The sequence below is a fragment of the Cydia fagiglandana genome, chromosome 20 (genome assembly GCF_963556715.1).
Source record: "Cydia fagiglandana chromosome 20, ilCydFagi1.1, whole genome shotgun sequence".
Taxonomy (NCBI): domain Eukaryota; kingdom Metazoa; phylum Arthropoda; class Insecta; order Lepidoptera; family Tortricidae; genus Cydia; species Cydia fagiglandana.
The window spans coordinates 304049-316693 of record NC_085951.1 but is presented as its reverse complement, the minus strand read 5'-3'; the positions used below and the strand labels follow the sequence as shown (position 1 = coordinate 316693).

At 37.5% G+C, this 12645-nt stretch overlaps 1 protein-coding gene across 1 annotated transcript; it reads right to left on the bottom strand.

Annotated features, from left to right (window-relative positions):
* Positions 1 to 6760: 6760 nt before the first annotated feature.
* Positions 6761 to 9768, bottom strand: LOC134674672 (uncharacterized). The gene is made up of 5 exons (XM_063532796.1): positions 9700 to 9768; positions 9023 to 9091; positions 8250 to 8323; positions 7848 to 8034; positions 6761 to 6876 (listed from the first exon to the last, which is right to left on the bottom strand). The coding sequence occupies exons 1-5, from the start codon at positions 9760 to 9762 to the stop codon at positions 6787 to 6789; spliced, it is 483 nt and encodes a 160-aa protein (XP_063388866.1). The 5' UTR covers positions 9763 to 9768; the 3' UTR covers positions 6761 to 6786.
* Between the last annotated feature and the right edge of the window lie 2877 nt (positions 9769 to 12645).

The following is a 12645-nucleotide window of genomic DNA, read 5'->3' as shown; positions in this document are numbered from 1 at the left end:
TCAGTCAAATTGTACAGGTCAAATCTTGCAAGCTAAATTAGACCCAGTTCCCATTATTCAGTTGTAAAATAGCCATAGAGGCGTATTTGGAGTATTCCACGGGCTGTCCCGTACAACCGCATTTTAGTTCCTGTGTTGTGACTTTTTTTCGGCATTTACTTATTAAAGTAGGCGATTCTTTTTCTGTGCATATTTTTGACCATTTGTCATAGAAAATAAAACTCTTATCCCTGAAAATCTTCAGAAAATTCGCGTTTCTACGGGATAAACTGTACTATAGACAATTTCACGGAATGCTCCATTTGCAGAATAAATAGAATTTGACGGAGATTTTATTATATTTTATTAAAAACGTCGCTGTTTCATCTCCAGTGCGTGACTAATTCCGTGTCCGCGAGTGGCAAGTTACTCGACCAACTATTTACTTAGCGGTGCAGCCCAGTTACTGCTTGCTATTGGCGATGACGTGCTGAGACCGTTCAAAACTTGTTCAAACAGCAACTCTCTTAACTGTCCATCGGTGGACCTTATTACAAAAGGCATAAGGTCCACCGATGAGCAGTTAACAGTGTGGGTGAGTGGAGGTACCACGTGACTAAACCATTCAAACTATTATCAAGTTTAAATCTGATTGGTTACAGAAGAGCCAGTTGCACTGAACGGTAAACGTAGGTATAACTACCCTTTAACAGTTTTAATGTGACTGCTACATAAAAAAGCATTAGAGTCGGACCGAGAAAAGTCTGCCCCGGATTTGATAGCCCACGTAGTATAAATGCTATTTATACGTCATAATTTTATAGAAGTTTGACGTTTAAAATTACACGCACACTGCGTGGGCTATCAAATCCGCTGCAGACTTTTCTTGGTCTGACTCTAAAAATTTTAAAACACGAGTTTATGAAACAAATGAAATGAGTTTCATAAAAGGATCACACGAATGTTTTAATGCCTAACTATGTACAGTTACATACACTGCTTTACCTACACACATATTATAAATATTCAGGGACAACTCTCACTCTGTAATATATTCCGGAATCGCATGTTACGGCCGGCGTTCGGGCACCGTTGAGGTGGTATTTTCGAAATATCTTTATCGCTCATATTACACTATTTTTAGCTTCAGTTATCAACAACAAAATGATAAACCTGAACGTCAAATGGCGGTAAATAAATAAAACTTAATAAAATAATTTGATTTGTTCCCTAACTTGAATCGTTTCTGTACTGTACATTTTCACCGGGCAAACAAAGTGAGCACCTCAAGTTCTTTAAAGCAAGATACTTTAATGAATGTCTAACCAGACCAGACTTCTTGGGAATGATTAATCAACATAATTACTCCATTCTCCGAGGAAAAAGTTCTCGACGGATTTATAGCTGGCATTTTTGTAAAACTGCAGAAAAGTGCAATTTTAAGCGGATAATGTTGGGAAGACGACGGACGAAGGGAGCTGGCTTTCTTTTATCTCTGGCGTCCAATTTTGTTTCATCACATTAAGGTCGCGTTGCACCAACCAAATAATTATTAGATACAAGCCTCTGCTGGTGACTTCGTTTGCGTATTACTAGTAAATTTATTACCATAAATACCTAAATAAGCTTTTTTTTTTTGTTAGCCTGGTTGAGTGTCCCACTGCTGAGCAAACTCCACTCGACCCTGTTTTTTTGTAGTTTCCCGCCAATCCGGATAAAATGCGTCCAAGTCGTCCCGCCATCTCCTTTTCGGTCTGCCTGCACTCCGGCCAGCACCATTTATGGTGTTCCGTGGGTCCCACTCCGTAACCATTTTGGCCCACCTTTCAGGGTCCATGCGGCAGACATGTCCAGCCCAGTCCCACTTAAGCTTAGCGGTCTTGACACCTACATCACAAAACAGATAGGTACAGAAATCAATCTACATACAAAGCGCGCTCGAGCAACGCACACATAGACACTGCTGACGGACACGATATCTCGGACCGGTTGGGACCACTGCGAGCGCGAGTGCTATCCGCTTGAGACACGCGTCTGTGAACTTTTTTGTGCAATAATGGAGAAACAAAAAAAAGTTATTATAACTGTTTAGTAGATGGTTGTTTAAATTCAACATTAAACGGTGAATTATCGTTTTTTAAACTACCAGTTTAACAATGACTTTAAAATTAAAATATTTTAGTTATTATTAATTTATATTGCCATTCTTCCCGTTCCATCCTCAACAATAAATCAAACAACTAGATACGAGCTGATACGAGTGCCACTACCACGATAGTTTTTTGTGCATAAGCTATAGTTAACAACCCTAGAGCGACCGCCGAGCGTAGGTATGAAAAGTGAAGTACATACATGTGATTGACTTCTGTACCTATCTGTTTTGTGCCTACATCTACAACTCGAGTTCTGGAATTAATAAGCTTACCTAATAAAAACTATAAAATATTCAATTTTATTCCCCACTACCGACCCGCCCGGTCTCACACGGGTTAAGAAATTATAAACTTAAACCTTCCTCAAGAATCACTCTATTGGTAGGTGTCTGTAGTCTAACGGCATGAAAATCCGTTCAGTAGTTTATGAATCTATCGCGAACATGCAAACACACAAACGGACAGGCGCGGCGTGGGACTTTGTTTTATAAGATGTGACTGTGCGTCACAGAATAAATAATAAATACCTAGGTACAGAAGATTCACTCTCTAACAAAACGCGTCTGTTACGATAAGGGCAGATATGACCGCTAGGTGGCGACAGCGCCACGTGCGGCTTATGGCAAGCACCAAAATTGGTGTGGGACGGATGTACTTACTTGTAGCTAACAGACCTGTTGCTACCTATGAGCTTTAAAAAGCCCATGGCTACCGCATATTACTTCAAAGCGATTCTTTGGCGACGGAACCCTTCCTTCTAGGGTTTTGTTAATTGCCTTAGTTAAGGTAACGAAGTACGTAATCGTTTGCAGCCCCAGCCCTGGTGCCTCGGGTGGTATTTAATTCTGTACAAATGAAACTTTCTGTTAATGAGTTCGCTATGGTTACTATGGTTACTATGGTTAAGAGGACAGGGGACAATCGGTTCTCCATACAAACGTAGTCCCTATTTTTTCTCTCTGTATTGTACATAATAGAAAAATGTTTATATAATAATAGATGTTTGTTCATTATAGCTATGCCCCTTCGGTTTTTGATTACTATAAGAGTTAGGAACGTAAAATTAATACCATACATTTTTTTTTATTCTATTAATGTGGTGTTTTATAGGTAAATTAAAATTTAAAAATGGTGTTCGGCTTCGAGAAAAATAATTCGGTTTTTTCTCCATACATTATACATTAATACGCAGTTTTTTATTGCAATAGGTATATTAATTATTTTTTTAAATCGAATTCTCTATCGAATCCGCTTTTTGTAGTGAAATAAGCAATGTTCCAATTTTCTGGATTTGGAGCGTTATTGATTGTTCTAGGTTCGTAGATAGCCACCCACATGTTTTCCCAATCCTAAAACCTATCACAACCTATCCTCTCTCGATCTCGGGAACGAGTACATCTATTTGTTTTCCCTCAATTGATTGGACGGCCCTCTCAACGCCGAACAAACATAATAGCAATTTGTACGTGAGATAACCTCCATTCTAGAAAAATGTTTGAAAATAATAAGGTAGTGTAATAACCAGTCGAATCGATTCTTTGGTGAAACTTCTGTATTTATTTTCACCACACAAGCTCGGAAAGGCTTCTTTCAAATCAGGCTTCAAAATCTGATAAAATAACGCATTTTTCCACAAGAGTGTGGTATGCATAGTTGTATAGGTTAAAGACGGATTTTTTTCAGTTTTTCCTTAATTATAATAATTTTTATGTCTGAAAAAACTGAATACTTCATGATTGGTCATTTATTTCGTTTCCTTTTCAGTTTTCACGTGACAGACATCAAGGGCGGTGGAATCATGTACTTATATAACTGATTATGATATCAATAATTTACGTAAAGCAAGTGAGAATCGAGTAATTACATATTAAATCAATCGCAAATAACTTAATAAATACAAAATAAACAGCATTGATGGCGTCAATTACGGCAGTTACATTTTAAAATTATTATAGGTAGGTACCTACATATAAAATGATTATGGCCTGCAGCAGCCCATATTTCAAATATATTGTAAAATACAGTAAAAACTCTGACGTCACACTAGGTACAATAATTTATTACGAGTAAATTCAGTAAATTTCAATGGGGCGTATTCAGTTTTGAAAAACATAATAGCAATATGATAATCTCAACCAATAAACAAATAAAATATCATTTATTTTCAAGGAACGAAGTTGCCAATTTTCTGCTAAGTCAGTACCTAATTACTGTTATTCCAACGGAACTGCCGAAGTACGCGAACTTCTGGCTTCAGCCAGAAGCTCGCGCTCGCGATGATTTCCAGCAGCGGCCGCGGCACGCGCGTCACATACGATAATCATCATTGGCCTGTCTCATCAATAAAATGATGGTTTAAACAGAGTGCGGCACTTCCGCAAATGACTATTAAGTCCAATGCGAGAGCGGCAGCCGCGACCGCATAGCTGGCAGGTAGGGTTTGCACGACGGAGCCGAAATGTATGGGAAGATCCGCGGATCCGTATCCAGATCCGGATAATTTCATACATTTCGGATCCGGATTTCAAATCCTACTGGCAGGAGAATACCGTACCCGGTGACGAAGGGAGAACGGCGCGCTGATGTCTCAGTTCCCGCCTAGTGTGAAGAAGGCTAAACCACGCTTCATCGTGTGCAACTACCCCTTCACCCAAGGTTTTCCTCCAGTGGTCGCGATCTTCAGCCTCCCTTTCCCAGTTGGTGGGAACGATCGATCGATCATACAACATCGGGTCGAACATACAATAATATCGTATTGGTATCCCATGTTTAAAGCGCGAATAGATGCACCCTCTGTATTCCATTTGCAGTTTTCCAGGCTATTTAATCTGCAAATGATGTATGCGGGATCATTTTTTGGGATGAATTATTTACAGCATTTGGTGCTGTGAAGGGAATTTTATTAAAATTCTACCTCTTGGGTAATTGAACACGAGTGTTTCAGTTTATTGCAATTCATTTGAGCTAATGTTAAGTATGGGTAAAATGAGTTTCAAGTTCTTAAAGTACCTGCATGAGGGGCTACCGCGAGAACCGAAACTCGCAAATTGCGGGGATCTTTCTCCTTCACTCCAATGAACGCGTAATTAGAGTGACAGAGAAATATAGGCCTGCCTACCTACTATTGTGATGAGTGTTTTTAGGAATTATTATGAGATATTTTTTCAAATGAAATGTCGATACAAAGTACCTACATTAAGTTTTGCGGATTTAATTAAGTATTAAATTTGCCTATTATACATTGTGTAATAAAATTTTAATAAATAAGTAAGTACTTACCTACCCATATAAAATCTCCTAGAGTCTCTTTTAAATCATGTGCTAATGTTTCCAGAAATAAAACGAAATAATGAGCAATATGGATTTATATTCAGATTTTATGTATAATACCTATCTTGTTTCACATTATAGGTAATGATTATGATAATTTATTACACATAACGTAGAATATTGATTTATAATCGATATTTAATGGACTTTATTGTACTATTTATTAAATTTTATAAATAATTATTTATTTTGATTAGCAATAACTTAATTAACTGAAAGTACTTTTACAAATTTTCAACCACATAGTTAATAATAAATATGTTTAAGCTTAACACAAATTCTTATACAATAGTTGACTTATAATATGAGTATTAAGGAAACGTGGCGTTCCATGCCTAAATGGCCCTTATGCTCCCCGTGCATAAGGACCCGTTAAGCAAGCAACATCACACACAATCTATTACTGAATCGTGATTAGAAAGGGATTGAGATAGCTGTCAATCCATATTGATTTTGACGTAAGTGTATGGTAATCTGTTATTTCTAATCCCTTTCTGATCGCGGCATGATAATAGTTCAAATGAACGGATTGTTTACCATGAGCGTGTTCTTTTATCCCTTAATCATACAAATTAGCAAACGTTTGTTCAATTTTAATTTGAATAAATAAAGCATTAAATCCTATTAAACCCCATTAAGTCTAATTTTAGTCAGCAAAATACAGTGGTCATCGACAAATAAACATGATTTATTTTAATACACTCTGAAATTGCTATCTCACCATTAAACTATTTAGTCTAAACAGGTTGAATAATATATGTCGGTCATCTTTTACTATGGGGCTAACTCGGAAATCGCGAAAAAATATCTGCCGTCTCATACATTTCGGTAAATCAGAGTTGTTAAGTGTGACCTACATATTCACCCCTCAGAGTTGGTCAGAGATAACATCACCCTGTATAATAACAATGCAACCGATATATATGCCTAATATAAATAGCCACATATATTGAATAAAGTAATATTTGCCTTATAAATATCATTTGGGTGAATTGCACAAAAATGTAATACCTACCTAACCTACCTACATTTGGGAATTCTGTAACATTAAGATATAAGGTATGAGCTAGTAAAGTTATCTGTGAGACGAAACAAATGGATTTTATGCCATTTTCTATTTCTTTATATAATTAAGTATAACACTTTTTTTTGTTTTTCTGTGTGCAGTTCACGCAGCTCATTTATTTTTTTATTTTATTTATTAGAGATAAATCACAATTACATAATATTTTGATCCAAGAGCATCGTTAAACCAGAATGGTTTGTCTCGATACTCCAGAATGTATCATGTCATGTTCTAAGAATACAGCATATTTGATGTGACTTATATTTGGTACTCCTTATAGTTCCAGTTCCAGGTCTTGTTGACGCTGTTCACCTCGCCCACGCTCTGAAGGACCCCGTGTTCATGAATCTGTGAACAAAACACATTTAAGATATCGATTCCGAATTAAGGTTATGGTATCCAACTGGTTTTGATACGATGGTCAATCGTCTTGGAGATTGGCTCCAACGCACGACTTTTATGGCTCCTCTACACGGTGGACCAGCGCCGACCACTCCAAGGGACGCAGCCATGCGGTAGAATATATAGTAGAATATCAATATCACTTGCTCCCTCTAAGGCATAAATGCGTCCCTTGGAGTGGCCGGCGCTGGGCCATCGTGTAGAGGAGACATTATTTCATTTCGCATGCACCAATCAGTAGAAGCGATATTCATGGTCATCCAGCTACGGAACAAATCATTTTTTTTAAGTCACACTAAATAAATAATAAATAACTATATAAATAATAAACACGTACAGATATCATACACTAAAGAGAAAGTGACCAAGTCCACCGGTAGCCAACGTGGGAATGGAACCCGAGTCTTCAGGTTACGGGCTAACGTCCTTACCACCTGGCCACGGCGGTACCCGTCCCAAATTCCCTGATGCATGCTATCTTTGAAAAGATAGGCGCCTTTGACCAACTCTAACGGCGAGCACTGTGTGCTTGTACCTCCTATACGAATCCTTTACTAGATTACGGTATAGCGAGAGAGATGGTGCTGCCATCTATCCAACTAGGGGATGATAAGGAGGGTAGTGTTTAGCTGAGATAACGATAAGATAAATTGCATTGGCCCATAATTCCCCTCCTTCCTCCCATCCAAAGACTTCAAAGGCTCGTCAGCAATCCGCTGTTAGCAGACTCAAATAACGGCGCCAATGCATCCAAGTAGCTTTGTACTGACTATTTACTCACGTTAAAAGGTCCGTAGTCCCCTCCTTCCGTCCATCCAAAGGCTTCAACGGCTCGTACTCTTCAGAAGCTACTCTGTCCGTAGACTCAAATAACGGCGGTAGGCATCCAAGTAGCTTTGTACTGACTATTTACTCACGTTAAAAGGTCCATAGTCCCCCTCCTTCCGTCCATCCAAAGGCTTCAACGGCTCGTACTCTTCAGAGACTCCGCTGTCCGTGGACTCAGGCGACGGCATCGCCAGGGCGTTGAGGTAGCCCTTGGGGGGGCGGGACTTGTTCACGCAGTAGTCACCCGTGAACGGGTTCTGGTACGCTACTACGGTTCTGGAAAAGGTTATGTATTAGTCACTGCTATAATATCTAATTATAGGCGATACAAAGATTATGTCAGACATTTATGTGCCCTTTGTTGTGCAGGAATCACGGTTACTGATCAAGAGCCTGATATAAAATTGATTTTGATCGTAAATATAATACAATATATTATGTTGTAGTCTTAGGAGAGGTAAAGTGTAGGTAAAATTAGGTGTCCCCTTTACCTTAACTCTTCCTTTCCATTTTCTTCGTTTTTGTGCGAGAACATAACTTTAGTCGGTCGCAACAAAATGGTCACCTAAAACAACGGTTTCTGTAGCACGTCATGTTAAATTAAAAAACATTAAATACATAATTACTAACTAAACACTTGTGCTATTTTTATTACAAACAAATCATCTTGCAACTTGCGGTAGCAAAAAAATATTTAAAATAAATTTAACTAATCACCATTTACTTAAGAGTTATTCTCTTGTCGGTGGAGTATCTTCTACTTTTCCTTATCTTGCGCCAGCTCATTGACTTCTTTTTAAATAGGTACATATATGTTATTCAGGGGAATGTATAATTTACCATATTAATTATTATAGTGTACATAAAAATGGAGTAATAATCTTTTCTGAGCCCATATTCAGATTTTAATTACTTGTTCTGAAACTGTTAAGATGCCACACCGTAGTAGATTTTTGTGGAGCAATTGTGTAGCAATACTTTGCAGCAGTAGTTCTACCTAGTTACTGGTAAGTTACTTAATGTTACCGTGTTACTCAGTGTTGCTCGACAAAAGCTACCTGCGGTGTGGATGCACCTTTATACACTTGATGTGTGAGCTGTCAAAAGTTACATTTTTGGTCCAGAAATGTCATTGTTAACATTTCAGTCATCTTATGTTTAGAACAAGAATATAAAATCAGATTCAGGCTCTCTGTATCGCTGTTGGTTTTCTAAATAAATAACTACGTTCGATGTAAATGTAAATTAACAATATTTAAATTACCTGTCCATTTTGCTGCAGCCTTCGTATCCGAACGACGCAGTACGTGCACATACATAATATCAGGCAAAGCTGGAACAAGCATTTATTTTAGTATAATAAATAGAGCGACCTATTTATTTATTTAATTATAATTCCTTACATGTATGTACATAAATCAGTAGTGACTTCCTATAAAAATTGTTTTAATACAAATGGTATCCATATTGTGGCAATGTCAGATGCTTAAATAAATAAATATTATAGGACATTCTTACAGAGATTGACTAAGTCCCACAGTAAGCTCAAGAAGGCTTGTGTTGTGGGTACTCAGACAAAGATATATATAATAGATAAATACTTAAATACATAGAAAACAACCGTGACTCAGGAACAAATATCTGTGCTTACTGGGATTCGAACCCAGGACCATCGGCTTCACAGGCAGGGTCACTACCCACTAGGCCAGACCGGTCGTCAATATAATATAGGTACCTACCTAAAATAGAGAAAGAAAAATTTTACTCTGGAAACCGAACTTTTTAATTTGTTTACTATTATCACCTAATAACATCTATAACACAGGGAACTATTGGCATTGTCTGATCATACTCTAATGGGTAAATCTGAATCTCGTACTAAACAACCCTGAAATCACGGAATAAACGCGGAAAAAAACAGTTGAAAACTTTGTTACTCACCAAAATCAGTAATAACACAATATCCACATACATAATCACCATATTCGTTAAAACACTGAACATTATTGTTTATCATCACCCTTTTATAAATTTTACTGTAATATATAACTATTTAAAAACAGAAATAACTATGAAATAACAGATATGGGCCAACACTGCGTATAATTTCGTACGTTTGAAAACAATGCTCCTGATTGGTTGTTTTTGAAACTATACAGCGTTTTGAATGGTGGGTTAATGGGATGAAATGTTCTGATTCGTAGATTCGAAGCTGGGAAATCAATGTTGTCCAATGGGGAGCTCTGAGCGAATCGCGACATAGTAGCTTCACTGCCTTTGGCAAAGAATAATGCAGATCAGTTTTGTTATATTATTGCCTACTAGCTTTAATCCAAGGATGAAGACACCTTGCAACGAAACGTATGATACTTAATTCATTCTTTCATACATAATACTTAGGTATGATTTTAAATTTTTCCTTTCACATATTTTTTAGGTATGATTTGCATTGTTTTTCTTTAATCAATCGCAATCTTAATATTTTTATAAACGTAGAAGTTTGTATATTTAAATAGGTATCGCAAAAATGGTTAAGCAGTACGGATATGATGGTCAGTATTGTATCATCGCCCACACTGTTAACTGTACATCGGTGGACCTTATGCCTTTTGTAATAAGGTCCACCGATGTAGTTAGGAGTGTTGCTCTTTGTACATGTTTGTGATTGTCACGAATAGATATCTCTCATTTATTTAGTGAGTACTTAGCGACATATAATGCAATATGTACTAACCAAATTTTATCTTATAATAGTTATAACCTCCTAGTTCCTGTTACAATATCGAATAAAACCTTATTTTATGAATTCAAGTGTAACACCCCAAACGGTGAAATGACCCTTAAATGATCACAATATTACATATAATTTTACATAAAATCTATATTTGTGTTCATAACTGTATCATGAATTTTATTGTAAAGTGAAAAGAGTGTCTAATTTTCTAATGTGTTGTATTCATGTCCGAGGCCACGGCCGACGGTCCCTTCTGACGTTAGGTACCCCTCTGCGTTCCGTGTAATCTTTGCCGGTATCTGGAGAGTTGGCGCCACAGCTGGCGCGCCGTCTGAGTCCGCGATCTATAATCATACTAGCTCACCCCCTCAACCTGTCTGATATAGGTAATAAACAAACCGAAATATTACAATTTAAAAGAAGAGACCTAGAGGTTTTATTAAAAAAAGGATTCTGGTCCACGGATTTTAATTAACAAGCATAAGGTATAAGTTAAGTAATTTAGTTCGTAAATAAATAAGTATTATACCTACTAGGGTATTATACACAGATCGACCTAGCCTCTCACTAAGCTCTTTTATAAGGCTTGTTTTATGGGTACTAGACAACGATATATATAATATAATATATATTGATATTTATAAATACTATATATACTTACCTAGAGAACACCCATAAGTCAGGAATAAAGATTTGTGATAAACACAAATAAATGCACATGTCGTCAAGCTCACCACAGTTGTTAACCTATCGAATGAGATGATGCCTTTACTGAGATTGGTCAACGATATGTAATCATACGACATACCTATATGAGGCCTGGACGTTAGTGAGATGACGATTCACTCATTGCTGGTGTCCTACTTTATTACCTACATATAAAATTAGTTTCACCTGATTATCCACCTGGTTTCCTGAACTTCGTAGTCGCCTCCAAACCTCCCCTTATAGCGACCCCATTCCTCACACTAGTTTACCATAAGTTCATATTAGCCATCAACAATTCCCTCGGATCACTGTTCACTCTGATTACTGATATACGTTGTTCACAATTTACAAGAGACACATCATTAATCTAATAACACCATAAGAAACTCGTTGAATTGATCCAAAAGCAAAATTCTCTCCCTCCGTAGATTTGTTCGCACATAACCTCCCATTATCCCTCTCGTTCGGCGTCTACCCTCTTGTCTCCCCAAAAAATCACAATAACCTAGAAGCGGTTATTTTAACTTAAACGTGACTGCGAGCGCCATCTACCCCATGACGCTGGCAACTATTAGCCGGTTCGCGATATGTTCGCGACACTCCCGCCCCGCAGGAAGAAGCTACTCTTTTAATTGAAATTAGATGTCCATAGGCAAACATGTAAATAAATCAACAATTAGATGATAAGAACACTAATGTGAATAATAATGTATTTGAGCTGTTCATCCTCTGAATGCCTCTCTAGGCTTTGGCGCTGTGAATCGGCATGACCTGAGATTTCGTACAATTTCTGATGATGTTGTAGAAATGTGCTGAGGCACACCGTTTCTGAGACTGATCCGATTGTTCATCTGTATTTGTGCTGAGCTGATAAAGAACAAAATCCTGAGACTGGTCTGAGCATTCATCAATGTTTGTGCTGAGCTGATTAATAATTTGATCCTGAGATTGGTCTGAGCATTCATCAATGTTTGTGCTGAACTGATTAATAATATGATCTTTGATATGATAATTATATGATTCATTGATATCTGTGCTAAACTAACTGATTTCTGATCTGAGACTGAAAGCAGGATCCTCAGACATCGTAAGCACGATGTCTGAGCTGAGCTGAGTAGGATCACGGCTGCTATTTGTCATCTCTGGTCCGTTACTGATCTCTCTGTCTACCTATGACTATTACTATTGTATTTCCCACAATCTCGCGCGTTCAGTTCCAAATTGCTCCAAGCAGTCCTTAATTACAACGTGGCAACACCGATTTCATACCAAACATCGGTGTTGTTAGACAGTGAGAACTCAATTCGTGTTATATTTTATCTATGACTACCATCTGTGATGTTATATACTGCTTTGCTCTTGTGATATCGTTAATAACTTGTTTCACTATTTCAAGGGTCACAACTTCTACTACAGCAGACGTATACATAATGTCCAGCATAATT

Excerpts from the sequence above, each read along its gene's own strand:
- LOC134674672 (XM_063532796.1), bottom strand. The coding sequence starts at position 9,762 with ATGTTCAGTGTTTTAACGAATATGGTGATTATGTATGTGGATATTGTG. Across the intron at positions 9,092-9,699 it reads TTGTGTTATTACTGATTTTG|CTTTGCCTGATATTATGTAT; the intron begins GTGAGTAACAAA and ends TGCTTGTTCCAG. Across the intron at positions 6,877-7,847 it reads GGGACTATGGACCTTTTAAC|ATTCATGAACACGGGGTCCT; the intron begins GTGAGTAAATAG and ends TTTTGTTCACAG.